General features: G+C 42.4%; 2 protein-coding genes across 17 annotated transcripts in view; both read right to left on the minus strand.

Annotated features, from left to right (window-relative positions):
• Nucleotides 1-20,098, minus strand: part of evla (Enah/Vasp-like a) — a 35,876-nt gene extending 15,778 nt beyond the window's left edge. Inside the window, exon 1 of one of the 3 annotated variants that reach the window (XM_018683929.1) lies at nt 19,616-20,098. In XM_018683929.1, the coding sequence (XP_018539445.1) occupies nt 19,616-19,620 (5 nt within the window). In that variant the 5' untranslated portion in view covers nt 19,621-20,098. Of the gene's footprint in view, nt 1-15,275; nt 15,585-19,615 lie in introns of those variants that run through there. The other 2 variants (XM_018683928.2, XM_051078070.1) reach the window with 2 other exon arrangements.
• Nucleotides 20,099-20,294: 196 nt separating this feature from the next.
• The window catches only part of eml1 (EMAP like 1), a 63,325-nt gene continuing 56,406 nt past the window's right edge, over nt 20,295-27,213 (minus strand). For all 14 annotated transcript variants that reach the window (XM_051077926.1, XM_051077927.1, XM_018683941.2 and 11 more), the window contains 13 exons: nt 27,117-27,212; nt 26,851-26,985; nt 26,573-26,672; nt 25,879-26,030; nt 25,263-25,388; nt 24,837-24,968; nt 24,519-24,586; nt 24,223-24,311; nt 23,971-24,068; nt 23,546-23,633; nt 22,899-22,994; nt 22,650-22,780; nt 20,295-22,562 (listed from right to left, as the gene is read on the minus strand). In XM_051077926.1, the coding sequence (XP_050933883.1) occupies nt 22,437-22,562; nt 22,650-22,780; nt 22,899-22,994; nt 23,546-23,633; nt 23,971-24,068; nt 24,223-24,311; nt 24,519-24,586; nt 24,837-24,968; nt 25,263-25,388; nt 25,879-26,030; nt 26,573-26,672; nt 26,851-26,985; nt 27,117-27,212 (1,437 nt within the window). In that variant the 3' untranslated portion in view covers nt 20,295-22,436. The remainder of the gene's footprint in view (nt 22,563-22,649; nt 22,781-22,898; nt 22,995-23,545; nt 23,634-23,970; nt 24,069-24,222; nt 24,312-24,518; nt 24,587-24,836; nt 24,969-25,262; nt 25,389-25,878; nt 26,031-26,572; nt 26,673-26,850; nt 26,986-27,116; nt 27,213) is intronic.

A 27,213-nucleotide genomic window follows, 5' to 3' on the forward strand; every position in this document is an offset into this window, starting at 1 on the left:
TCAGGGGACTGACACTCAGTCAGACGCACATTAGCAGTCCAAGAAAAGCAAGGCAAGGAGCACTGTTGATATGTTCGCTGACTGCCAATACATTAAAGTGACTTTATGTGTGCAATAGATCATATATGATGATGTGACATAAAATAAAGCAAAGGTTTATGGAGTCAGTTGGAAAAAGAGCTGGACTATAAGTGAGCAACTTCACAGAATTTAGACAGGCTGCCTCTTAAAATTACTTTTAAAAAACCCTGAAGATATTTAATTTGCTATAAAATATAACAAAGAAAAGCAGAAAATCGTCACATTTAAGAAGTTAGAAGCCACTGTCACCTGATATTTTTGCTAGAAAAATGTTTAAAGATAATGATTATAATAGATTGATAATCTTATTGTTGCAGGTTTAAAATTTATAATTTCATATGATCTGCTACAATTTTAAAGTGAATTGATGATGAAGTACACAAGATTGTGCCCTACAGTCCAACTTTAAAGCAATTACTACATCAACTTTTACAAAACAAACACATTTTAGACTTGAGATTTGTCTGACTTCTTTACAGAGGTTTCCCAGCAGCTCAGTAATGTCTAACAAAGAACAAAAACTGTGCCTGAGATTATGAAAAAATTGTGTCAAGAACCAAAAGTATAATGAACTGCTCTATTATCTGGATGACTGAAAAGAGAGAGATTATACAGAGTAATTTTAGACCTATAGCGAATTTTGCATAATTACATACAACAACAAAAATGGCAGGAAAACTAAAACTGAGGAAGATATGTAAATCGGCTGCTACGTGAGGTTGTCGTTCACAGCAATTATCAGGGGCTGGGGCTTGTTTCCAAGGCCCTGAGGATGCCAGTAACATTCAAATGTCAACATGTGACTGCCAACCCCCCCACCCCTCCTCCTCTAACAATCCTTCCTTCGATGTGCTGCTCTGCAGGAGGAAGACAGCAGGACACCTGAGAGACCCCCTCCCTCCCTGGACTGCACCAACACATGGTTTGGTCTCAGCCGGTTTCCTGCCATCATCTGCTCTCCGGTTCCCCTGCGGCCGTCTGAACTACCTCAAATAACTCGGCAGTGATGAGACAGCAGCTTCACTACATCTCCATCTTGTCAGATTAACAGCTTTTTATTGCATGATTTCATTTCCAGGTAAAATCTTGTATCTAAAACTCATTGAATCAAAACAATCTCAATGTGAAAGAAGCTGTTTGATACATGACAGCTGTGTGCTGATGTTTACTTCCATGCAACAATATTAGAAAGTCTCAGTATAGGCTGCACAGTGCGGCATGTCGGTCCTGAGGGAGAAGCCTTTAAAGCTTGCCTGACAGATGAATTTCAGCAACAACTCCCACGACTACAACCGCCCTCCCTCTGTCAAATATCCATCACTCCCCACTGCACAACTGTTGTCGAGTTAACCAGCAGCAATATCACATTAAAGCTATAAAAACACAAATTATTCATGAAAAAGCTTCACACTCACAGACATTTAGTTTATAATTAAACCACAGAATCAAAGAGATGGGTTTGGTTTGGTCTAAAACTCGGATGTTGCAAGCAGGAAAAAAGTAAGACAGAGGCGAGATGCTGGGGGGCTGGAAACATGGTTACACAATAACTGTCCTCCATCTGTGGACAAACAGGAACTTCTAAATCAAACAGGAAACACATTTGTCATTAACACAAGCAGATCTGAATGTGAAGTTCCTCAGATACATTCAAATATAGAACAGGATCCAAACCCAACAATTCACTCCGGATAAAATCTAAAATCCTGTTTGACAGCTCTGACACAGACGCAAAAATTGAGCCGTAACCTTGTTCAAATGTCATCTCACTACTTATAAATCAAGATTAAGAAAAACAACAAAAAAAATGCTGATTGTCCTTTTCAGTGGAAAATAATGATGAATTTCATCACTGATAAGCCAGGCAGGAGGGCACAGTGAGTTCACTGCCTCTACATTTGAGGAGAAGCTCCTGTTCTAAATGCAAAACCATGAGAGATAACTACAGACATCATGTTTCTTACATCTTTAAATAAGTTAAACAGACCCTCTAATCACACAACAGACACTTCTCTCCACTTCAGAGACCTGACAGACCACCAGAGTCTCACTGGGAAAAGAAAAAGGAGGGGAAAGAGGGAGGTGGCTGCATCTCTGTGATGGATCCTCTTACAAAAACAGGCCCTATTTCTGGAGCAGTTTGGGCCGGAGGGATGGAGTGCCTCAAGCCTGATGCTGACGGTTTCAGTTCTCCTCAAGCAGTCAGAAATAAAGCGGACGTCTCGACTACTCCCTCTTTATGTGCAGCATGTTTCTCAATCTACACATCATGAGATGTTCAGCAAAAAATAAAAAAAGAGGAGAAAGAAGAGAGTGATCTGACTGAGAAAGTTTCTGTTTATCAGTGCCTTTGCTTGAGCACTTCACAGAGCAGCTCGGCTAATTTAATTAAAAATAAATAAATAAATAAGAAGACTTCTCGCTGCTTCCGACAGTGTGCTAAATGCCTCTGTGTGTGATCTAGTTACTGAGAGTGGTGGACTCTCTAGATCACATGACAAATACGAGACAAGGCACAGTAGGCCACATGATGGCTGCTTAACATCATAGGAAAAAATATTCCAGAGGCCTGTTTTGCTCGAATGCTTGATACTTAATGGATTTTCAGCGATAAAAAAAAAAGTGTGACAGAGTAGAAAAATGTGGAGAGGCAAAGAACACAGAGTGACTGTTTGTGATGAAGGCAGAACAGGCAATATGCCATAATCTGAAAAAGGTCAGCCTGCTGAAAATCACAATCAGTGACATTAAAATAAAATGATGAATCAAACCGATGGTCAGAGCAGGGAAACGCAAACAGGAAGAGCTGACGGTCAAACTGAGGCAACAGTAAACATTATTTTACAATTTATCTGAGTTAACATCAATAAAAAGATTCAGATTTTATTGAGCTAATTAGCACTTCAGCTCCTCATACACACATGAAAATAAAACAGTAAAATAATATGTTAGCAAACAGTTGTTTAAGTGTCTGTGGAAGAACATCAGGATTCATTTTGGGTCGTGTTTCTGGCCACCAGGTGAACATTAGTCCAATATTCTCTCTCCTTTTATCTCTGTTTTAGGTCTCAACTCAAATATTTATCTTTTTAGCTGCTAAGCTGCGTAGGGAGCTGCAAATTCAGGTTTATCACAAGTAGGCATGTGATCCCCTGTCAATATGAAAATATTGATTATAGCCACTCCAGCAGTTTCATAAAAGGTACAGATGACTGAGTTTCCCACTTTAGACTGCTCCAGTCCTCTGACGGTTTGAGCCTGCTGGTATTTTCCCTCTTGTGTGTTCTATATACTACATTTTTAAAAATGCATAAGCACTTTCCCACTACCAGCTCATGAATAAAAAAAGAAATACTGTATGTTTCTCACACCGCATTGACAGGCTAATGAGATGAGCACAAATATTTAAAATATTATTTTGAAGGTCTTTTGCCGCACAACTCTGTTTTATCATTAGTTGACGATGTATTTGTGTCAGTGCAGAGAAAAAACATGAACTCTGAATCTGAAGGCACTGGTCTGGGGCTTTCCTGGAAAAAAGGATCAACTCGACTTGATTTGGCCACCAGCTCCCGTCTGAGCATTTCACCTTGTTTTTGCTGGACTAAGCAGATTTCTCAGTGGAGGCTGCATAATATTCACCTCAAAAGGCAGCCTGAGAGGGGTGAGAAGAAAAAAGACACAGAGTACAGAGTGCAGAGTGAGAAGGAGATGAATAGACAGCAGAGAGGAAAAACAAGAGCAGAGAGGATATGAAGGCTTCTGCCACACTGAGCGCTTCCTCATGTCAAATAAGCCTCATAGGCGAGCGGTGAAAAGGAGGCCACATTCCCAGGCTTTTGAATTAAGCAAAGAGCTTCCCTGCACACATGGTTAGACATATGTGCCCCCTCTCACCCCCCTCCCTCCTCCACATAAATCCTATACATACACACTTTGAGTGTCCTTTCAGATCAGTCCATTATCAGAAATGTCAGTGCTGGAAGAAATGACGGCTGAACCTGATCCAGTCCAGAGAACTACAGTGTATACATGATGTGTGGACTGTTTATATGAGGAACAGTAGTTTCATGTTTCTGAGAGATTCTTTGTGATTAGATCACTGGATGTATTTAGGCTGGGAAAGTGTTTCCTTGGCATGCTGTTGGACTGGGTTTGGATGGTGGGGCGCACATGGGGGTCTCTGTGGGGTGGCACCCGAGGGCAGAGCTTCTGTTATCATGGCAATTAACTTTTGTTGCTGGGGTAATTGTTTCATCCTGCTGGTTCACAGTGGAAGGCACCCGAACACACCCGAACAAATGATGAGTCTTTCAACAGTGCCCCGCACGTCTGGCTCACGGCAGCAGTTCAGATTCGATAGGCCTTTGTTTCTGCGATGAAAACTAAACGTTAAAAACACGACCGAAGGGTGACCAAAGCTTTGTACATGTGCGCCATCAGTAAAGATCTATTCATGATGAACCACGGATAAATAAGCACTGTAGAGAGTTCAGTTTTTGGAGAATTTTAGCCCCTTTCCTTAAAACTTTCTGATGACTGATGCAGTTAGCCTAGTTTAGCTCAAATGCAGGATGTTTATGTGGTCATGTAGCAGCTCCACTCAAACACAATAAAGTACATTCCAAAGATGGATGTGCTGATCAGATAAACTACACATTGCTGTTTTGGGATCTTCTTTTCTTTAATAGTATTATGGCTTTATTAAAGATTTGACAGAAGAGGAGACTGGGAGACAGAGATGGGAAATAATCTGTGATAAAGGTCCCTGACTTGAACTGGGGACATTTATGCTTCTCAACTGTTGGTCACTAGGATGCCTCACCATTTCTGTATTTTTGGTTACTAGAAATTAATAATTGTCTAGTCCATTTCCTGCTTGCACCTGAAGCCACAGCAGCAGTAAAGTTCACAAAAAGTTACTGCTGGATTCTGTATAACTTGCAGTTTCTATTTTTCAAGAATTAATGCAGGATAATTACACAGTTTGAAACCCACAGTGTAGGAGAAGCTGCATTCTTCTACTACAGCTCTCTCCAACAGACACCCAGCTAAACTATGCTAATCTAACAGTTTCATTTACAAACTGCACAGAGAAGCAGAAAAGAAGCTTCCTCTGAATCTGAGTGGGAAAATATAACAATCTCCATAAAAGCAAACCAGAGTCTTTAAGAAGCATCACCTCCACATAAATCTTGTTAAATAGAAGGGGAATCAGGCAGTGGTAAAAGGTCAATGCTAATAAAGGCTAAACTGATGCCTAAGATGAGACCAGACAGTTTGATGAACACAATAGAGAAAAATCAGAATAATTACCCCTGACCGTTTACTGCATCTTCAGGCTGCAGCATCTGCACAGCAGGTGACAACTTAATTCATACAATTAATCAATTCATTTCATGCTAATTAACTACCGTAAAAAATCATAACCTCCTGCACAGTGAAAGCTAGCCGAGAGAAAAGAAAGCACCCAGAGAGGCTTCCTGTGCAGCAGGAGTGATAATTACACAGTTTTATGCATCCCTGGTTGGTGCTGTAGCTAATAGGGATGCACAGTGTCAGGGAGGGTTTATAAATCAATTCAGGGGGTGTTTGGTAAATAAAGAATGGCATCATCAGGGAGACAGGGTTCATCTCAGCTGAGGAATAAGCCGCCATGTTTGAAACATGTCTGTCTTAAGCGGTGAGAGACTCCAAACTATATTTACGCCAACTTAATATGGTTACATCTGTAAAATAATAATGTTCTGAATCCATCCTGTTTGTGTTTGTGTTGGACAGAAGGACAGATGTGGACAGACCTAAAATCAAATGCTACTTCTATGTTGTGACGTGCTCCAACTCCTTTTTTCAAACAGGAACAGAAATACATAATTATACACCCACACACTGTATATTATGGTACCCATACTGTGCATACACCCAAAATAACAGTCACTGATATTTTTAGTGAAGGGCCAGCTCAGGGCAACAGACACACACACACACACACACACACACACACACACACACACACACACACACACACACACAGGCAAACTGGTTACTGCGTATGGATCCAGTTAGTCGTCTGTTATTATTATGCTCACCATGAGGATTATAGCCTCAAAGGTTCACCGGGCATTTTGGGGCAGGGAGTGTACTGTGTATAGCATGGGTGGGGGTGTATACATTTACAGTATGGATGCCTCTGTATGTGTGTATGGGTGCGGGGGTCCATCTGACAGAAGAAAAGAGGTCTGTCTGACTGACTGGATTACAGACGCAGCCTAGCAGGCAGCTCATTACCTCACTGCAGTCTTAAATCTAAATTAACCAGGACTTAACTCTCGTACAAGACCTCTAATCTGCTCCACGGGGAAAGTACTGTTCACAGGCACACAGAGGGAAGGAGGCCTGCAGGAACTAAAAACAGCAAACGCCAGCTTTATTGCTGAAAAACAGCGAGAAGCCCGGTCATTTGTAACTGAGCAAAGGAAGCACAGTTAGACTTATCTGAAAGAAACAGTGAGATATGTGACAGATGCCAGATTTCAGGGATTGCAGTAATGTTGCTGAATGTGATGTAACACTGCTGCCAAACTAAATGAAACAGTAATTAAAACTAAGGAGGTGTCAAATACAGTCACAAACAGTTGTTATTACTAAAGTCCTTCAACTATCTACATTTTGCCATGCATGTCAAACTAAATACATGTTCAGTTGCTCACTCCACCTCATTGGTCAACATGTACAGTGCACCAGTATTTACTATACTGCCAGTACTTTACTATTGAGCCCATTACCCTTGCTCCTAGCACCATCATCAGGTAAAAATTCCAATCAGTATCAGCTTTACTAATTAAGATGGTAAACGTGGTAAATATATCTGCTGAACATCAGCATGTTAGCACTGTCACTGTGACCATGTGGCCATGCTAGCATTAGCAGTTTGCTAAAACCACTGCTGCGCCTAAATTCACGAAGCTGCTAGCACAACATTCCTGTCAAAACAAGAACTTTTCAATGTCAAATCTAGTTGCTGAGAAGAAAACTGAGTGAAAAATAACATTTGCAAGGCGATACTCTTTCTTTGTCTGTACAGTAAATATGTAGCTGGAGACAGTTAGCGTATCATAAAGCTAGGCTCTGTCTGGAGGTAACAAAATCTGCCTACCAGCACCTCTAAAGCTCACTAATTAACATGTTGTATCATTTGTTTAATCATTACAAAAACTGGTGTGTAAGCCAGTTCACACTTTTATGGGTTGGGGGTTGGGGAGGTTATGTGCTGAACACAATTCTTGGCCGGGACCAGTTGCTAGGCAACCAGTGGAGACTCCAGGAAGTAACTGCTTCTGGCCACTTAGGCTTTTCAGTCTTAAGCTAAGCCATGCTAACTGGCTGCTAACTCCAGCGACATATTCACCATACAAACATGAGAGTGGTATGAATCTTCTCATCTAATTCTTACCATATTTCCCAAAATGGAAAATTATTCCTGTAAATTTATTTTTTAAATATTTTAATCGACAATGCAACAATTACATTCAGTCACCCACAATCCCACTCACCCACTCAATAAAAAGAGTTGGACTTTTTTGCACCAAAGGCCTGTTTTTCTGTCATACAGAGACAAAATCTTTTTCTTTTTCTTCTATATGCATGAATATATATGAATATCCGTGGAACTCTCTACAAAGGTTTCTTAGTAATCATGATTAAAACCACAATAATGAGCATTTTAAGACTTTAGAGCTTAGCTTTGATGGCATAGAAATATCTCAATCTACTCCACTAATGCATCACAGTTCCACTAACAAAAACACTACTACTAGCACACAGCATCTCAAATTCTTATAATCTACACAGTGTCAAAGCCTCAGAGCCCTGATCCATCATGTTGTCGTGTTGTCCAGATTGTGATCACTGCACTAGACCACGCTGTTTATCTAACCCCTGCCCTGCTGATACACAAAGTATAGTGCAATACTGCAGGATGGGCTACAATTAAGCCCCAAATGGTGGGGGAGAGAGAGAGAGAGAGAGAGAGAGAGAGAGAGAGAGAGAGAGAGAGAGAGAGAGAGAGAGAGAGAGAGAGAGAGCAGAGTACTGTAGTCTTAATGGCATTAATGCAAACCACATTAATGTGCTTATGTTCTTAGCTAAACGTCCCAGTTGTGTGCAAAAAGCTAAATCTCAAGCCGTGATGTATCAGTTTGCAGCGCTTCTACTTCTAATTCACGTACAGCACAGTAGGAGTGAATGCATGACCTATATTCCGTATATCCTTGACAGTGTAATTTGCAAGTAATTCACTGCAGTCCATCTAAATGTACAGTATATATGAATAAAATGTTCATGGCTCTGTTCTCTCAGCTCTACTGACACCAAAATATATAACAATGTGATCATAGTTTATTTCATTCAACAAGGCTACACAAAACTGGTCAGCCATATTCATATAATGTCACATATTATGTACTTAATTTACTTACTATTCTCAATGTGATTCTCCATATTGTAATTCTACCACTCTGTCTATTAGAATTGGGCAAGAAAATTCTTTTACAGTATATGCAATTTTATATTGCAAGCTCATATAGTAATTCATAACAATTGGGAAAATGTTTATGGATAAAATAAACAGACCGAGTGACAGAGAGTGTCTGTGTTTGTCTAATCAAGTTACAAATAGTACATCAAATATTAGTCATCATTCCTACACATCCTCACACTACCCGCTCTTTGTCGGCAAATGTGACATCCACTGCATATCTGTTCATCCCTAAAGAGGATTCCTCTGCTGCTGCTGTTCCTGAGGGTTCTCCTGTTCTCAAAGGACTAAGAATAGTGGGATATATTGCAAGGACTCTAAAGCCCTCTTAGAAAAAAATTTATATTAAAATTAATAGTTCTTGTGAAATGCTACATTTAAATTTAGCATCATTTTTGTATCGGATTTTCACAACTATCACTAAAAAAAGCCAAAAAAATAGCTCCACCATATTCAGACCATGTGTCCCCCATATTAAATGGTCAGTTTGAGGCTGCAGCTATGCATACTGTACACATAAAACCTCATTGTCCTTTATTTTTAAATCAAATTCCCCCCTTCTCTTCTTCCTCTCCTCCATGATAACAAGACAGCCAACAGAGCTGCTTGATCCTACACTTCTCATCTGGGACGGCGGCAGGAGTGACAAAACCTCCCTCCCCTCTCTCTCCCTCTTTTCTCCTTCCCTTCCCTCTACCTCCCATCCTCCCCTCTCCCAGCTGAAGACAGAGACAGAAAAACAGAAGGGCAATGAACTTAAAAGGTTGCCGTTTTAGCCAGAAGCCATGCTGCCTTCAATACTTGTGTGAATTAAACATGTATGGAGCCCTTACAGAGCCCTGCTATTCAGAGATGCTCTATGTGAGGCTGCTGAGTGTTCAGAATAAAGAAGATGCTCGCTGTAGTGTTCACACAGAGGGCTGCATCTCTCTGGCAGCATCTCTGGCTTTGACTGAAAAGATGCAACCAGGCGGGAGGAAAGAGAAAAAACAGGATCATCAAAACAGATCAGAGTCAAAATGTCTTCAAACCACCTTTATCCACAAGATACTGACAAAGTGCCATTTTGTTTGCAGTTTAGCGGCAAATCAAGTCATTCATGCACACAATAACTAATCCAAAATCCTCAATTCTGGGTCTAAACGACAGTTTGTTGAGGCCAGATTAAGATTACAGATTAGTATTTTAGCTCTGATTAAAAATACAGCAGGGAAAGATTTGCCCCGTCTGTGCTGCTGGAATATCACAACACCTTCTTTGCACACAATAATCGAACTGTCGGACGTCAAGTGCACAAAATCTGAATCGCAAGTTGACAATCTCAATTTCATTCACCCAGAAATGTTTTCATTTCTCTCCGCTTTCTGTTTACTTTCTGCCCTTTTGACATTTAACTTCCTCATCACTCATCACAGACACACTCACACACTGTCAAAGTGTCGGTACAAACCTGGCAGCGATGTGGCTGTAAAACAATCCTGAGTCACTGACACTCTGAGGGAGACAGTAACGCAGAACTTGGAGCCGATGTACGTCCATTTTGGTAAACGAAAAAACAATGAACAGCAGCAGCAGCAGCAGCAGCAGCACTTTATGACACAAACTCCCTGTTGTCCTGCTCCATTACCTTAAAACGATAACTCATTAAAAGCAGTTTAATCCTCCTGCTGAAAGCCTGTGACATAAATGACAAAGAGTGATGGCTGCACAAAAAGCAAAAACCTCCAATTAAAAATTAAACGAGATTTAAAAAACAACAACATTCATCAGGTCTGAATTCTTGTAGTGCTGCATCCACTATGATCATCTATCCAGCAACAAAGAGATGACTGACGGACAGACGGGCAGAGATGAAGTCATTGACCAGCCTGTTGTCTGACCGCATAACAGATGAATGTGTGTGTGTGTGTGTGTGTGTGTCACTGAACCTCTGTGCTATTGTCATACTGTTAACCCAAGGGAGATTACCTCATATCCGTCCCCCTCCTGCACACACTACAGCGTACGGGAGGGGTGGGTTGTTGGGGTTGCTGCTGTTACCCCCTCCCCTTTTGACTCTAGCCTGCTGTTGCCATAGCCACTCAGAATTAAGCAGAGGCTGAATTAACAGCCAGCGGTCCATACTGTGGTCAGCTCCCATTGATCAGGAATGCCCTCTACCTCAGAGGACAGATGTAGCGGGTGAATGTACAACAACATGTACAACACACATTAACTGGAAGAGGTGTGCGTGCTAAATGTCCATTAGCATCCACCAAGTAATTGACTAACTCTAACGCTCGATCACAGGACGGGGCATTTGGGCAGTCAGCTTGATCATTGGCTGAGGGGGGGGCTTTATTTAGAGTGTGTTCGAGATGTATTTAAACTAGAGTTGGACCGATAAATCAGTTCATAGTAATTGACAGCAAATACACTTTAAATGTGTTTATGTATTCTGCACCTGCAGCATGGAGCATGCTACAAAAACACATTTAAATCTAAAATGAAAGAATTAGCAGCAGATTCTCTAAAATGTTACGGTTTTTAATTAACCTGGATACATAATAAAAATAATAATAATATCTTGAATTTATATAGGGCCTTTCAAGAGACCCAAGGACACTTTATAGAGACAATGTTCAAACAAAACAAAACAAAAGACTGTCAAAGGCCTGGGTGAATAAGTGTCTTTTACATAGCTGAAATTTTGAAATGTGGCTTCCTTGTGCTTGCTCTCTTGGTTTTTTGAGTTTGTCTTTTCTTTTCTCTTTTTTGTCTACATATTTTTTTGTTTTTGTGGTGCTGCCTCTCTTGGCCAGGTCTCCCTTGAAAAAGAAATTCTTAATCTCAACAGGACTCTCCTGGTGAAATAAAGGTTAAAAAGATAAATAAAATAACAACAACCTGCAACACAGAAATGCCAAAATACATTTGTGGTAGAATATAGACAGTGTCTCTCAAGATAATTTAACAAATATAAAACGTGTACACTGCATAGTGTGCATCTTCAGTTCTTTAAAAAATACACATCTAAGGGATCTGTATCAAGATTGTTTATGTAAAAAATACAATTATTTCAGCTTCTAAATGTCAATATCAGGCTCTGAAATCCAATATGTTCAGGCTATAATCAAAACATGCAATGAATACACACATAAACACACACACACAATCTCAGGACTGACAGTACTCCAGTCTGGGTATGACAGCATATTAGTCTTTGAACTTTGACCTCTGTGGTTCACTGGCCTCCACTCTAATAGCTGACCTCATATGCCGCACTGACAGCAAACAACACAAACCACGCAGAGTCACACCGCCGGGGGACGTGACTTGGCGCCGGGCATCAGAAAATGCCACTTGTGATTGGTTAAACGAGGGTCACGGTCAGCTGGGATTGGTTGAGCGCCACTCAACAGCGATTTGTTTTTCGGGGGCTCTCTGTAACGCCCCGTGCCAAGCAGAATTACCACTGGCTCATCCGTGGCTCAGAGTGCCCAGCTGGACTGCAGGACATTTCTGTGGCAGGCCGGGCAAATGTTAACTGGCTCGATCTGTGACAGACGAGGCTCTGTCGTGCCCTGAGGAAGGGGGGCGCCGCCTGCACACTAACATTTATATACTGATAACAGGCGATGGTAAACTGCTCCAGGGCAAGTGCTCACATTCAGCATTTAACCTGTGATGGTAAAATATGGATGTGACTCCCCTGTGATTCTCCATGTCCCAGGTCAGCGATTAACACTTAGATACAGCATATATATGGTGTGTTAGAAGCAGCATACTTGACTTCATTCAGCTATTAAACATTTTACCGTTTACAGGTACGAGTTAGATCATGGGTAGAGTGTGTGTGTGTGTGTGTGTGTGGACAGTCATGGGCACTAAAAACTAAATGAAACACAAAAACGAGAGGAAATGGAAAATCAAAAGATCTTAACTTTGTCCAACTAGTTTCTCAAAGACATAAATGACTCTTTTGTTTTCTCAGATTTCCAGAGAAATTCACTCTAACACAGTTAAATACACCCAATCCTAATGGAAGAAAATAAAATGCTCTAGATTCATTTTCTGGCTCTGATGGTGTTTTTATTTCAGCTGCGGAGATACCAGTAAGTTCCAAAAATAAAACTTACACGCAACTGCAGCAGCACTGCATATCAGAAATGTGTCTCTATGATCAAATTAAAGGCTTTATAGAGCACTTTCCCACCTCAAAAAACTCAATCAAAATAAAAATAGCATCACAGTAACACAGCCATGCTTCAAGACTAGGACGTAGGGTAGATGTACACCAAAATGTATTATCTTGTGTTAGGAACAAAACACAGTGTATTGCAAGCCTGGTGGCCTGCCAGGTGTAAACATCTGGGAATTTGTGGCGGCTTGTTTGGATATATGTTGGAAAACCAGACCTAGTGAACACTAAGAGTTACTCACAGAGTTACAGTCAACACTCACCCTTCCAACTGTCACAAGCTAACATTACCTGAAGTCAGTAACACAGATACTTCCTCCTTCACATTTAAGGCATAATGTCACGGAGGAAAGGTAAAAGCCAAAAAAACCTTATTCAGTTTTTCAGTCTGCTAAATACTGGAGGTGCTAATGATGAGCAAGAGACTGCTAACATTCACGGTCAACAACATTAGCCAGGCCTAAGGTCGACCAATCGCAGGCAGCGAGCATCCCTGGGTAACACCACAACAAGAACAACCACAGGAATTCACAACCAAAAACCCTTTATACTGCCCTTTTATTCTGTCGTGTGCGACTGTTAAATGAGAATATGTCATATAGGAAACCTCATTCCTAATGTGATTAAGCCAATTTTATTTTTTATTAATTTGATTACATGATTTCCTCAGTATTGACCATGTGCCTATTGTGCTACTAGCAAGTAGCTCTTACTATAAAGCTCCTGTACTCCACAGAGTCTTATTGACGTGTGCGCCAGCTCATAAACTGACTGAAAGAAGCAAAAAACCCTGTCAACTTTCATCAAGCCAAATTATAAGTGTACGAGGACAGAAACGTCATAATAGAGTTTGAGTGATCGACGGTGTGTGGGAATTCATTGGTTCTTTCACCGCTGCTAAAATATTTGATCTAAAACTGTAGGGGTTGATATAAATCATATTACTAATGTGGGTATGATGGCTCAGAAGGAATTTACTGTTCATTATAATCACCCACAACAGTCAAACACATCTATTATTCACAATGACCTTTGACCAAGGAAAGACAGAGCTGGTCTCATATCACAATACTGGTTATATATTGATATATAGTCTCAATACAGTTAATGACTTAAGGATTATTTGATGAAATGTTAATTAGGAATCACTGTCTTAATACAAGGAGGTCATTTATTGGTAGAATATCTGCAGCAAGCAGCAGTAAATCCTACCCAGAATACAGTATGATCAGCATATTGACCCCCATAAGGACATCACTTATTCATTATATACATCAACAGGATGCCAGTGAGCCCTCAGGCTAATTGTCACATACAGTACAATATGGATAGCAACCCCCACTCCACTGCCGCCCCTCCCCCCACCGTTCCTCCTCACTCCACCTTCCTCAGCGCTCCCTGGTCCTCTTCTGTCACTAATCCTGATCCTTAAAGGGAAACGCCGCTTCCGTGTGGAGAAAATACTCGCAGAACATATACAGGCCGGGCAGATGACATATTGAACATTATCTGGTGCATATTTGATATAATTATGAGGTTTCCCAGTCAGTGTGGAATTACACAAACCTGTGGACTTAATATGAGCAGAGCCTCATGAATAATGAACATGCTGTGAGGAAGGAGCAGAGAGGTTTTCCCTCTGACGTACTGTACTTTACAGTAGATTACTAGAGTGCATGCGGTCAGGCGTAAACCTCTGATGTTATCGCTTCTGCCCCGCTCTGCTCCACATCTGTATTTGAGCTTTGACAAATCACCATGTCCCGCTGTAATCCATATTATACAGCGACCCCTCTCTATCTTTGTATCATCTGGCTTTTGATAGTCCCACTCATTCAGCCATTCAGAGATTAACGCTCTCTATCCCTTTCTTCCTGTCTTTCTCTCTCTCTCTTTCTCTCACACACACACAACATGCAGCGAGTCAGATGGGATCAATCTCGTGAACGAGCGAGAGCAGCTGAGCGGACACACTGACAGGACAGCGAGAAACTCATTCCTTCTTCCCAGGAAAGAAAAAAAAAAAACTGAACCAATGACAGATTGCTAAAGGGTAACCAATCAGGCTAACAGCTGGCTACAAGAAAAATACAGACAGAGGGGTGGAAAGAAAAAGACAGACAAGAGAAAGTCAGCAACCCCTAGAGGACACTTTCCCATTTTTTCCTCACATTCTCTCCAGCTCAAGCCAGTTGCATTATTCAACAGCATGTAAAGCTGGAGCTATATGACTGAGGGATACATGGAGGGAGAGAAATGCAGCTTTTCTCGTAGATAAACAGTCCCAACAAAGAACCAAACAGATTCCGCGGTCTGAAAGCTGAGCCAGGCTTTAAACAGAAACACTAGAGAGAGAAGGAGCAACATCATTACCCACACACTCCACAGCCAATTTTACTCAAGCAACTCCAAAGCACAAACAAACCAAGAGTAGACAGAGAAAAATAGGCTATGATGAGGATTCGTGTGTTGCCTTACCCGAAATCGTCCAGGGAATACATGTCGCTGAAGAAGACAGCACAGTCCTCAAGCAAAGCAAAGGATGAAAGGAGGTATAAAGGGGGGAGATTATGGAGGAGAGGGGGAAGTGTCAGCTCGAGAGGAGAGAGCGGCACACATGCTGTCCAACGCTGAAGCAACCTTTTTCCCCCTCCTCCTCCTCTTCTTCACATCCTCTGAGAGCGTTTTAAAAGATCCGCTACGCCGACAGAGGAGACATAACGGTAAGACTGAGGCACAGAGAGAGTAGGAGGGAAGAGAGATGAGGAGTGTTGCAAGAGAGTAAGGGAATGTGAGAGAGAGAGAGAGAGAGAGAGAGAGAGAGAGGGAGAGAGAGAGAGGGAGAGGACATGTGACCAGTGCAGACCAGTCACCTCTCTCTGCTTCAAGGATTTCAGTGCTGTCTCTCAACCTCAGAGGAATCATTTCCACTGGATGGAAATTACATGTTAGCTTGTGTGGGAAACAGGAGCGCTTCTACACCCGCCTTTCTATAGCGTGTAAAACTCTGAAACACTGGGGTGAAGCTTTAAATACATTTTACAGCAGCTGAATAAAAAAAATTGCATGTCAGCCTTAATCACCTATTAACTCCAGAGTGAGGGAAAAAAACAGAAACACACCAGTTCGTTCATTCAGAAGCATACACAACATTCCTGTTTGAAATCAGCCACACGCTGCAGGAACAGATGTAATGATTAGTTTTATATTCCAGCAACAAAGGTTTCATTCATCTCGTGTAACATTTGTGGTTTCCTTGCGGTTTTATCAGAATTTGTCAACTGGTGGTCCATCTGGCTGAAGCAAACTTAGGCTATTATATAAGCTTCTTTGCCACAGTGAGCTGAGGTGTGGGAAACAAACAAAGAGCAACCTAGTCCACTAAAGATTAGGAGGCTTTGTGGGTTTAGAGAATAGTAAGAAAACATGCAACAGACCCTGGGTCTAAAACAGAGCCCGAAAGGTCAGAGAAATAAAAAGATCATCTATCTTTTTTCCCCCCAAACAGGGTTTGGATGAAATGGGCTACAGGAGTATGCACTGAATATTTGGTGTCTTGTAAAGCTGCAGGAGTTGTTGTATGTTTTTGGCAGCTGGCTCAGAATGACAGAGCATAAAGAGCAATGTTAAAATGAGGTTAAACTGTAGGATGCTGCGTTCAAATGCCTGCAGAGTGAAAGCTGAGAGAAGGAAAGAACGCCTCACTGAGCTGTAAATGCTTTTTACAGTGCGTGGTGGGGTCATCTGATACGGCCCGTTTTGACCTCTGGGCACAAGATGCAGATTCATCATCAAATCTCCAATGACACAAAGCCTATGTACAATGTATGTGATCTGCGAGACTGACCAGATTACACTATGAAGCGTATGCATATAATGGGTTTGGTTTAGACTATGTATAGCGTATGGCACTATAAGTACAGAGCAGAAAATGAACAGAGAGGGATATGTTTTCCCCCAGTTTTATCTCGGTGAGATTAACCCTTTAAAAAAATGTCTTCCAAGAAATACTTTTAGAACCTGAGGCGGTAAAACTACCCTGCAATTCACATGTAAGGAAAAGACAATATTAGAGGAATCTCTGTTAAATAAAAATATTATTTCGCATTGGAGAATTTTTTTTTTCATCTCCATGTGACCCTTCAGATTTATCTGACCTTTATTAGACCTGACCCCTGATAAGGAAATATGCAAGTATCTGCACTATTAATATAAAGTAAATGCACAACCTGTACATTTGTGTACAATGCAATGTACTTCACTAATCAGTTACTGCTGACACCTACAGGAGGCAGACTAAACAGTGTCTTAAAAAAGAAGATCATAGGGATCATAGTCAGTTACCAGAATCGACCGTGAACATTACTTTACATTGTTCATACAACTCATTTTTATTGTTTTGCTGCAGGCTGTGCGTGTTTTGCATATGCTGGCATGATTTTCCAGACAGTCAAATATTTTAGATGTTTGAATGGTGCACCTGCAGTTCGGCATCACAGAGGATTTGTAATATGTGGAGCATGTTGGCTGAGGGGTGAGTAGCAAGTCCTAAATACTTTCTTTGGTGCTAAATATACGTGTCTACGGTACTGAAATCAGTGAAGTACCAAAAGCTGGGGAGCAGAAGCACGATTTTGATAAATTATTCTTTGATCAGACACTTTCTGATTTTAATGAAAAAAAAAAAAGTTTTCCAGTCCAGATACTGAATTGTCACTAGTACAGTTAGTAGAGTAGTTAAAGGTCTTCCTGAAATCCAGGCTGAACTATATTACTTCTGTCAATGAAAACCCGGAGGAGTTGTGGTGATGCTTGCTATTTTACGTGGAGCTGCTCTCTGATCAGCAGCAGCCTGCAGTAAGATGCATAACTCAGCGTTTTACCTTCCACTGGCTGCACTCGCTCATTCTACCTCTCCTACGATGAGTCACCACAACAAACGCTTCAGAAATCCTCCTGCGTTAACAGTACAGGACAGACGCCTCGCTTTTTGCCCTCTTCCACTGTCTCTTGTTCAGACCACTCACCCTCTCTCTCTCTCTGTCTGTCTCTGTCTGTCTCTCTCTCTCTCAACCAACCAAGTGACAGCAGCCAGCAACAACACAGAAGAGCCATCACATAATAAAAACCACTAACATTACCAGACTAAAAATAACCACACTCACATCTGTACACACACACACACACACACACACACACACACACACACACACTCATGTGCACATACATAAATTCATGTGCACCCCTTACATAAACGCTTCAGTGGAGGCAGTGATGCCGAACAAACCATCTCATTGAATTAAATCTTCTTTTTCTTTACCATGGAAAAGAAAAGAAAAGCCAGGTCACCTTGTTGTTGCTTTGTGGAGATTTAAGACTTCCCTTCTGGGGTTGAGTCGAAGAGCAGATCTGCCTCTGGCAAAAACCAACACACACACACTCACAGACACACACAGGACGGGACGCAAGTAGCACAGCTTTACAGAAAGAGAGGAAACGGGTGCGTTCTTCCAACTGGACTGGAAGATATGAATCTTACATGTTGTTTGACTGTCTGGGAGCAGAACAGCTCTGCTGCTGTTGTGCTGCTGCTGCTGGCTTCGAGTGTGTGAGGTTACAGGAAAGGAGGTGAATTATGTGGATCTAGGAAAAAAAAAAACAGTAGCACCTCACACAAGATATCCAGATGTGAGAGCACCAATGGCTTTCTGTTTACCACTCACTTCTTCTCTCTCCATCACCATTTTCCTCTGTGAGGAGAGTAACACCACAACTACACACCCAGACAGCTTCACACACACACACACACACACTTGCAGACAAACAGCAGTAGCTACAGTAAAAGCAAAGGAGAGTTCACTGTATCTGAGCAGAGCTGTCAGAGTAAATCTGAAGCCATAAAACAGAGTGGTGCAGGCTGCAGCTATGGAGACACGGAGGAGTCAAACTACAGGCGGCAGAGGGAGGGGTGGTGGGGTGGTGGTGGTGGTGGTTTTAAAGGACTGTTTCATAAATAGAGCAGAATACAGAGGCTCTGCTGCTGCTGGAGGAGATGATTTGGGCCTCTGAGCGTTCTGCATACCAACATAGGCAGAGGAAAAAGGCTTAAAATGCCGTCCATAAGCTCGGATATAGGATGAGGGATTTTGTCATGAGGCTCATTTTCTATAGGCTGGGTGTGCATATATGGATCCGTCATGGAGTAGGCTTATGTAGGTGTGAGTGAGGAGGGGGTGGGGGGTGGTGGGGGGTCTGATAACCTGCCTGGCAACCACCAGAATAAACACCCTCCCTCCTCTTCCTCCTCCTGCGATGGTTATAAGCACCCCCACTTATCCAATCCCCCCCCCCAAGCTGAAGCCACTCTCACACAGGTCGGTGCATCAGTCACATTCAGCCTGGGTGAACCAGCGTTTTTTATTTCGCCAGGTGCGCCCTATTACTTAAATGGAGAAATACATGATGCTGTGGTTTCCATGACAACATTAGTCTGGATTAAACCCTGCATTCAGTGCAATGGGCGGGTCCGGCGGTGACAATAGAGGGAAAAATAGCACAAAAAGCCTCATATTTTCTGACTGTACATGGTAAAGGACGCGTGTATGGAGCTGAGGCCCGGTGGGTGGGCCCCTGGACGCTCAAAATGCTGTCGTTACGGGGAGAGAAATGAGATGTAAGATGTCTAAGGTGCTGCAGTTCGTGTATTCTTGTGAGATAAATGAATAAATGGAGATGTAGGCTGAAGGCAGAGGGCTGAGTGTCTGTGCGCATCTGTCATGACGCGTCAAACAGGGCGCATGGTGCTGGCCGCCGCTTACCTCATTTTCTCGTCTTTTATTCACCCCGGAGCTGATGGCACTGATGAGGCTGATGAAACGGACCACCGCCGGTCCGCCCTTTTTGTCCACTCTCTCTCTCCGTGTAGACAGTCCAGGAGGCTCGAAATCAACCCGCCAGCCTCCTCGTGTCCCTTGTGTTCGAAATATCACGGGCTTGGGCGATGTGAGTCGTGTTTGCAGAAACAGCTAAGCGAAAACCCGAGCGGTCTCCCTCGTCGGCTTTGTGCTCCGTTGTCTCTGCTGCACACACGCGCCGCTGCGCCTCCTTAAACAGTCCATGTTCAGCCGGGGCTCGAACTCGGTAGAAAGCGGTGAAAGGTGGTCGTCTGTCGCCGACTCCCTCATGCCATATTTTCTTCCCATTCGGAGTGTTTTGGTGAGGTGGAGAGATTTGAGGGGGGGAATGCTAATACGGCGTGCGACGGAGGAGGTGGGAGGGAGGGAGGTTGGGTGTGTGTGTGTGTGTGTGTGTTGGGGGGGGCGGGGGGGAGTGGAGCGGCTCGATGCTGCCTACCTGCGGGGAAGACGCGTACATGCAGCTCACTGACGCCCCCCAACCCCGAGATAGCCGGGCCTATGAGTAATCCTATGTAATTGTAAATAAAGGGTTATAATTATTATTCTACTATAAAAAAAGGTTCATAAAGGAACATAAAGCTTGTACGAGTATGAAAGTGCATTATATTTACACATGACACTTGTTAGGGATCACACTTAAAATAAAGGAACATACCAAAAAATAAAGTGGGAAATATAAGACAGAGCATCATAGGAATTTCATGTTGCATTTACTTTCAGACAAATGTTAAGTGTCCAATGGTATTCTGCAGCCCCAAGTGTAGTGGTAAGACAAACCATGTTACATTCACTCTGTAGAGTGGTGACTTTATATCACTGCTGTTAGATTTCTGTGGGGTTGTTTTTTCCTGATAAGACAAGTCCAACAGTAAAGTCACCCGTCTGGATTTCAAAAACAACACCAATATGCCTCATATCAGAGGCAGCTATGGTCACGCTAAAAATCTGCTTAACTCCCATTTAAAATATCACTTTAAAGTAATTACAATTGTTCATGCATGTGTGTAATTTTGGCTTGCCATGAGACGAGGAGTGTGACATGCTACGTACCATACCATAGACCTGATCCGGCGGTACACAGCTTGGAAGGTTGAGAGCAGACATTGGTTTTACGAAGAAATAATAAAATAAAAAAAAACTCCAGTAAGTGCTAAATGGTGATTCGCTTAATAGACCTGCTGTTATGTTTATCAGGCGGAAGCAGTGCAATAGAGAAAAACACCTCAAGAGGGTTCAGTTCAGTTCAGTTCAGTTAAATATCTCGCCAGTGACTGATGGTGCACACCTGAGGAGCACATCAGACAGTTACAGTGTAATGGTCGCATCTTCTCTCCTTCATAAACTGACCTGGGATCAACAAAATACAGATTTTAAAAGGCTTCACATCATCCAAAAAAAAAAAAAAAAAAAAAACCCAGTACATGCTTCATTTTGATTCTCCTTCCACAAAACTGGAAACAGTTTCAAATACTGTATATTCACCCACACTCTGCTCTTATCTGTGTCAAGCCTCTCTATATTTACACATCTGGGACTGGGCAGGGTTTTATTATGGGGAAAAAACTCAAAAGAACTGATATTGGCAGTGATGGATTTGAAACAGGATCAATAAATAATAGAAAAGGTGTCCTTTTTTTAAGAACTGGAAGCGCAAATACTTGGAAAATGTTCAGAAAATTTTTGCTGAAAATGGCTAAAATCCTAATTTGGAATCCAGATAATGTAACTTCAATGCTCCAAATGATGGTTATCATCACATCTGACGGGGAAAAAAACCTAACTGTGTCTCCTGCTCATCTGTCTTCTCTCATTCTCCTTGCTAGGATGTATTATGACCACCAAATTTAGCATTAGCCCTGACTGTATAGGTAGTTTCAATACATAATTAATCAATGTAAATAACTCAATAATGGCTGAGCGACAGCTGAGTTATCTACCATGGTTGATACCTCTCTGAATATTTTAGTGAGATGTTTTCAGGGCTGCCGCTGGCTCCTTCTGATATGTCAATGTTAATAACAGGGAAGGGTCCTGCTGCTTCTCTAGTGCTTTCCTGAGTTATTAAATACAAAATAAAAGAAAATTTAACAATTAGAAAATCAGTATGTTCTTTCTTTCCGTACACAGTTTTTGTCCCAGTGCTCTTGGATCTCCAGCTCGACGATATTCAGTCTGCAAACGGCTCTGACAGGCAGCGAAAAACAAACCTACTCAGTCCGAATACCTGTGGCAGGAGTGTGCACGATACAAGAACAGTGAAAGCCAAACTGTACAAACGCAGTCAGAAAGTCAGAGCCTTTGGTTCTGTTTGGTTGGATTCGATCCGTTTGTTTTTTCGTGTCATGTCATTGGTGACTAGGCTACAGTGCGTGAGAGAGAGAGAGAGAGAGAGAGAGAAAGAGAGATTTCTTTTTTTAACATGTAGTGTGAATAAAGAAGAAAGGAGAAATATTCAGGATTTTTTGTATTTCAAGCAACCGCACATTACACCATCTCCTCAGGGATCTGAGAGCAGACCAGGAGGGAAACCTCATGACGCAAAGTTCCTCTTCTGTCAGCTCGCTTCGGTTCAGTCAGATCCGCTTCCTCTTTTTTTTTAAGCATCTGAGTTAATTTAAGTTTGGTTCGGTTCAGTTTAGTGCAGTTCGGTTCAGTTTGCTCCCGCTGGGTTTGAAGGCCCCGGCAGCAGTGAAGTTGACAGTATCTGTGTCCGTCTGCTCGCTCAGACTATCCTCCACTGCATCACGCTCATGTCCTTCCCTCCAGTCGACACCAGGTAGCTGTCGTCGTACAGGAAGGTCACATTGGTCACGTGACTGCTGTGGCCGCCGTAAACGTGGCTGGGAGCCTGAGAAGGAAAAAAAAAATCATTTGAAGAGTGGGTGTTTTACAAGAACTTACGTTTCCTTCTCAACATTACTGCAGCGGTTCTTACCCTGAACTGTGAGCAGGGGTATGAGAAGAGGTGGACCTTCCCAAAGTCATCCCCAGTGACCAGGAGGCTCTTGTCGTTGGACCGGCACACGGCGTTGATGTCGGTGCCATCTGAGCCGTCGGGCCACAGGCCTGAGGAGGAGGAGGAGGAGGAGGAGGAAGGAGAATCTCCTGTTAAGTGCTGCTGAATGAACATTTAAACACAGGGAGAGAGAGAAGGGTGGGGGGAGGGGGGGAGGGACTCCCTTACCAAAGACCTGGAAGCCCAGAGTGCAGGTGTAGCTGGCCCACTCAATATCCCGGGTGGTCTCCACACTGACCACCTGTTTGCACACTGACGGGATCCCTGCGAAAACACACACACACACACACACACACACATCATGTTTTAGCATACCTTCATATTAGGGGGTGCTGCCTTTAATAATGTAGGTCCATCACACTCATGAGTCATTTTGACAGGTTTTTAATATATTTTCACAATCGCTCCACAGCAGAAATATCTGCACCTGTCAACCCTGTCAACACATGTCAAATCCATAGTACTGTCACTGAAAAATCTACACATAATGGGATATTTACAGTGGAGCAGAAAATCAGTCTGTTCTTTAAAGTCATTCATGTACACACACAATATTTTACAATTTTAACAGGAGAGTTTGTCAAGTAAGAGAGTTGAGGTGTTATAACTGATTAGAAAAAATTAACAACATTCTCACGTCATATTTTTCTAGTCACTGCTCACATACAGTATATACTGAATATAAACACCAAAACAATAGGAAATGATGCTGACTGCTCTCATGCATGTTGCAGCATTATTTTATCTGTCATGTTATACAAACATAGATGGATCACTGTAACAGGCTGTGAGAGGATGACAGTGATCATACTTACAGTACAGTATCTCATAGTCTCCTGAATTTGATACCAGATACTGGGAGTCCACTGACCAGTCCAGATGGGTGATGAAACTAGAGTGACCCTGAGATGAGATATAATAGGACCAGAGTTAGATCATTTCTCCAATATTTCACAGTATTGCCGCAGTGGAGGCATCAGAAATATTCCTAGAAATGCTGATCCAATTTGATACAGCAACCCTTAGTCATTATGTTTACTTGGACACAGCAGAGTATGACTCAGCTCGTTGTCGTTTATCGTTTTAAAGCCTCTCTATCGACACGCAGCGAGGACACAGTGTACGGAGTGGAGGCACAGATATAGAGCCGAGGAGGGAACTAAATATAAAGCTGATGTGGGGAGGAACTAAAAATAAAGAAGCCACGGATGAGGTGGGGAATATAAATACAGGTGCTCACCGAGCACTTCCCCACTCGACTGTACTTCCTCCCATTTTCTGCCACAGCGTAGATATAGATGTAGTTGTCGTGGGAACCGATGGCCAGGAAGTTACCATCTAAACAAAATAAAAGAAGACAGGAAGATCATTGGTGTTAAGACAAAATAAAATGTAAATATTAGCAGACATAAATTTATCATGTTGACTAAACTGGATTACTGCATTTTTGAATGCTCAGGGGAAAACACATTGTCAGCAGTTATCAACATACCTGGCCCGTAGCGCATAACAGACAGCTGTTCATTCCCATCTGTGTGCACTGTCACTAAATCCTTAGAGTCAGTGTCCAGCACCAGCCACCTGCAGAATCAGCGACAGACTGTTTAACAATCTGGCTTTTCATCAGTTTGATAATAATTAAAATCTGCTCTTAAAATTTTGGCACGGACTGTTTTCTCATAACTTTTTTTTTTTTTTTTTTTTTTAGCTGAAGCAGTCAGGCACTGCTGTAACTCTTTAGAGATTGAGTAGCCACTAAAGTGCTTTTTTCGGTGACAGGATCTGTACCTGCCAATTTGGGTTCCTATGGCAACCACAGCTCCAGTTGGGTGGAAGCCTGCTGATTGGGCAGCATCCTGTCAGAAACAAAAAGTACAGTAGAGGATGTTTGAAATCAACAATAAGCAGGAGAAGCAGAAAACTGTACTTAGACTGTAAAATTGGATGTCATATTATTCTGGTTGTCTCCATGTAAAACACAAAAGCCAGTGAAGCTCTCAAGGACATCACATACTATCAGATACCAAATCAGTACCAAATTCACTGTGTAACGGTGCTGTGTAATATCCATGACTGACCCCAGGGGGCAGTGTTGACTAATAATACCTCCATGCTCTTGGTCCAGATGAGCTGGTGGTTACTGGAGTCCCATAGGCTGACCTGCCTGTCATATCCACAGGTGAGGAACTGAGACTTCCAGGGATGAACGGCCAGACCCCACAACTCATCAGTATGACCCTGGACAGAGGAGAGGAGAGTTTTTCTTAAATATTTTAAATTTTGATTTAACAGAAACTTAATAAGCATTTATTGTAACTGATAAACGATTCATCGTTTTGAGCTCAAATGTGAAGATTCGCTGCTTTTCTCTGATATTTCTTTATATAATGAATATTTGTGGGTTGTGAGCTGTTGGTCGGACAAAACAAGACAATAAAAATGGCAGATTAATTGATAATAAAAACTGTTTTTAGATACAGTCCTACATTGGAGAGCAAATGTGGGGATACTGCACCAGACTTTTGCATCTACCTGTGTAATAGGCATGAACTCTCCATCCAAACTGCCCTGCAACACAAAGTTCTTGGTGGTCCCGATGAGCACAGTCTCCCCTCTGCCCTCTGCTATGGTCCTGATGGGACCAAACAACTCAGGCACCTGTGGAAACAACAATATTTGTATGAACCACCTGTTGACTGGGAATCCAACATTTACCACAGTAATGATCAACTTATCTTTTACTGCATAATGAGGTCTCCCCGGAGCAAATAAGACACGAGTGATCCATAATTCTCATCACTATAAATGTCCATGAATCTCACTGAGAGCGTAAACTCATCTCATCTTCTGTAATATTTATGATCTGCTGCAGTGTTCAGAATGTAAAGTCCGCCGCCTCAGGCAGGGGGGAAATTTCGGGCTAATGTAAAAGACTGAGGCCTACTTTAAAAGAAGGAGCTGAATATGCAGCTTAACATTTTATTAATCCATATTAACAGGGTGTGGTTACAGCTGATCAGATCATCAGGACGCTGCAGCGCCTCAAAACCCCACACGTTGTTGCACTTCAGCAATATCACTCTAAAATTACGCGTGATTTATAAATTTCATTTTGGTTTTCACCGTTTTTATTGAACTTTTTTCTCACCTCCACCATTTGTATCTGTTGGTAGCTGCCGTCCCAAGAGATGAGCCTGCGGTCTTTCCCTCCAGACACCAGCGTGCCGTTCCTCAGCATGCACAGAGCAAAGATGCTGCCCTCGTGAGCGCCCTGGATGACGTGGCTGATGCGATTAGTGCCTGCGTGACAGAGATGGGATGAGATGGATGAGAAGGTTCTGTCAGACACTAAGGTCGGCTGCTCAAGGTAGAGGGCAGATTAACTGATGGACGGAGACAGAGAGGGTGATCAATAGATAAATCAGAGACTGTGGAACTGAGGAGGGAGAGCGAGAGGTTGCTCATGAGATCCAGCTCTGTTCTATCCTTGGTGTGACCCTGTCCTGACCCTCGATCTCCTGACCACCCCACCACAATGAGACATCTTTGAGCTTATGACCACGAAAATATTTTTTTATAGACACAGACACTTTTCTTTTGGCTTCCCTCAGGGTCTTCTCTCTTTGACTCTTGCTCGTTCCATGAGTCAGGTGAAAGCACACACACAGTTTTTCTATTTTAAAGAGAAATAAGTATTTTTAACACTTGAACACCCTCATTAACTCTCTGATTCTCTGTCTGTCTCCATTAAAACTTGCTGGCAAACTCTTCTGAGCATCTACCTTACAGACACCATAGATTCAACACAGAGCCAATGACTTTCTGTGAGGAACACTGTGTACCTTTTCCCCACACCAGGATGTTCCCACTGGAGTCTCCAGTTATAGCGTCTCCATTTTCTGCAAAGGTCACGCACAACACAAACTTGGGCTTCTCCTGTTTCTGCAAGAGGAGAACATATGTGTTATTTCATTTTTGCTAGACCACATTGATTTCCTGTATACAGCTACACACGGGCTTATATCACATCACAGGTGGTCATGATTGGATTTGTGCCTCTAAATCGAACTTTATTGCTTTGTGGTGCGGTCCTGACATGTGAGAAAGTCTGACGACCTACCTCAAACAGTCCCTGCTTCTTGACCAGCATGCCTTTCTCCAGGTTCCAGAAATAGAGATGCGACTTGCCGCAGGTGACAACGATGTTGCTGTCTGTCGGGTGAAAGTCCGCGGCGAACACTGACTCGTTGGAGCACTGAAACCGAAACACAAGTTCAGTTGATAGAGAGAGAGAAGTTGAAAATGTTTGGATACTTACACATTGGAAAAATCATTGAGGAGGATGTTATGTCCCAATTTGTCTCTTTAACACTCAAAAGCACAAACCTTGACTTCGGCCAGTCTGTCCTCTCTCTGCCAGTCCCAGACGGACAGGACGTGATCGTTGGAGTCGTCTACAACACACAGCGTGTTTCCTCCATTC

This window comes from Lates calcarifer, linkage group LG19 (genome assembly GCF_001640805.2).
Source record: "Lates calcarifer isolate ASB-BC8 linkage group LG19, TLL_Latcal_v3, whole genome shotgun sequence".
Lineage (NCBI taxonomy): Eukaryota > Metazoa > Chordata > Actinopteri > Centropomidae > Lates > Lates calcarifer.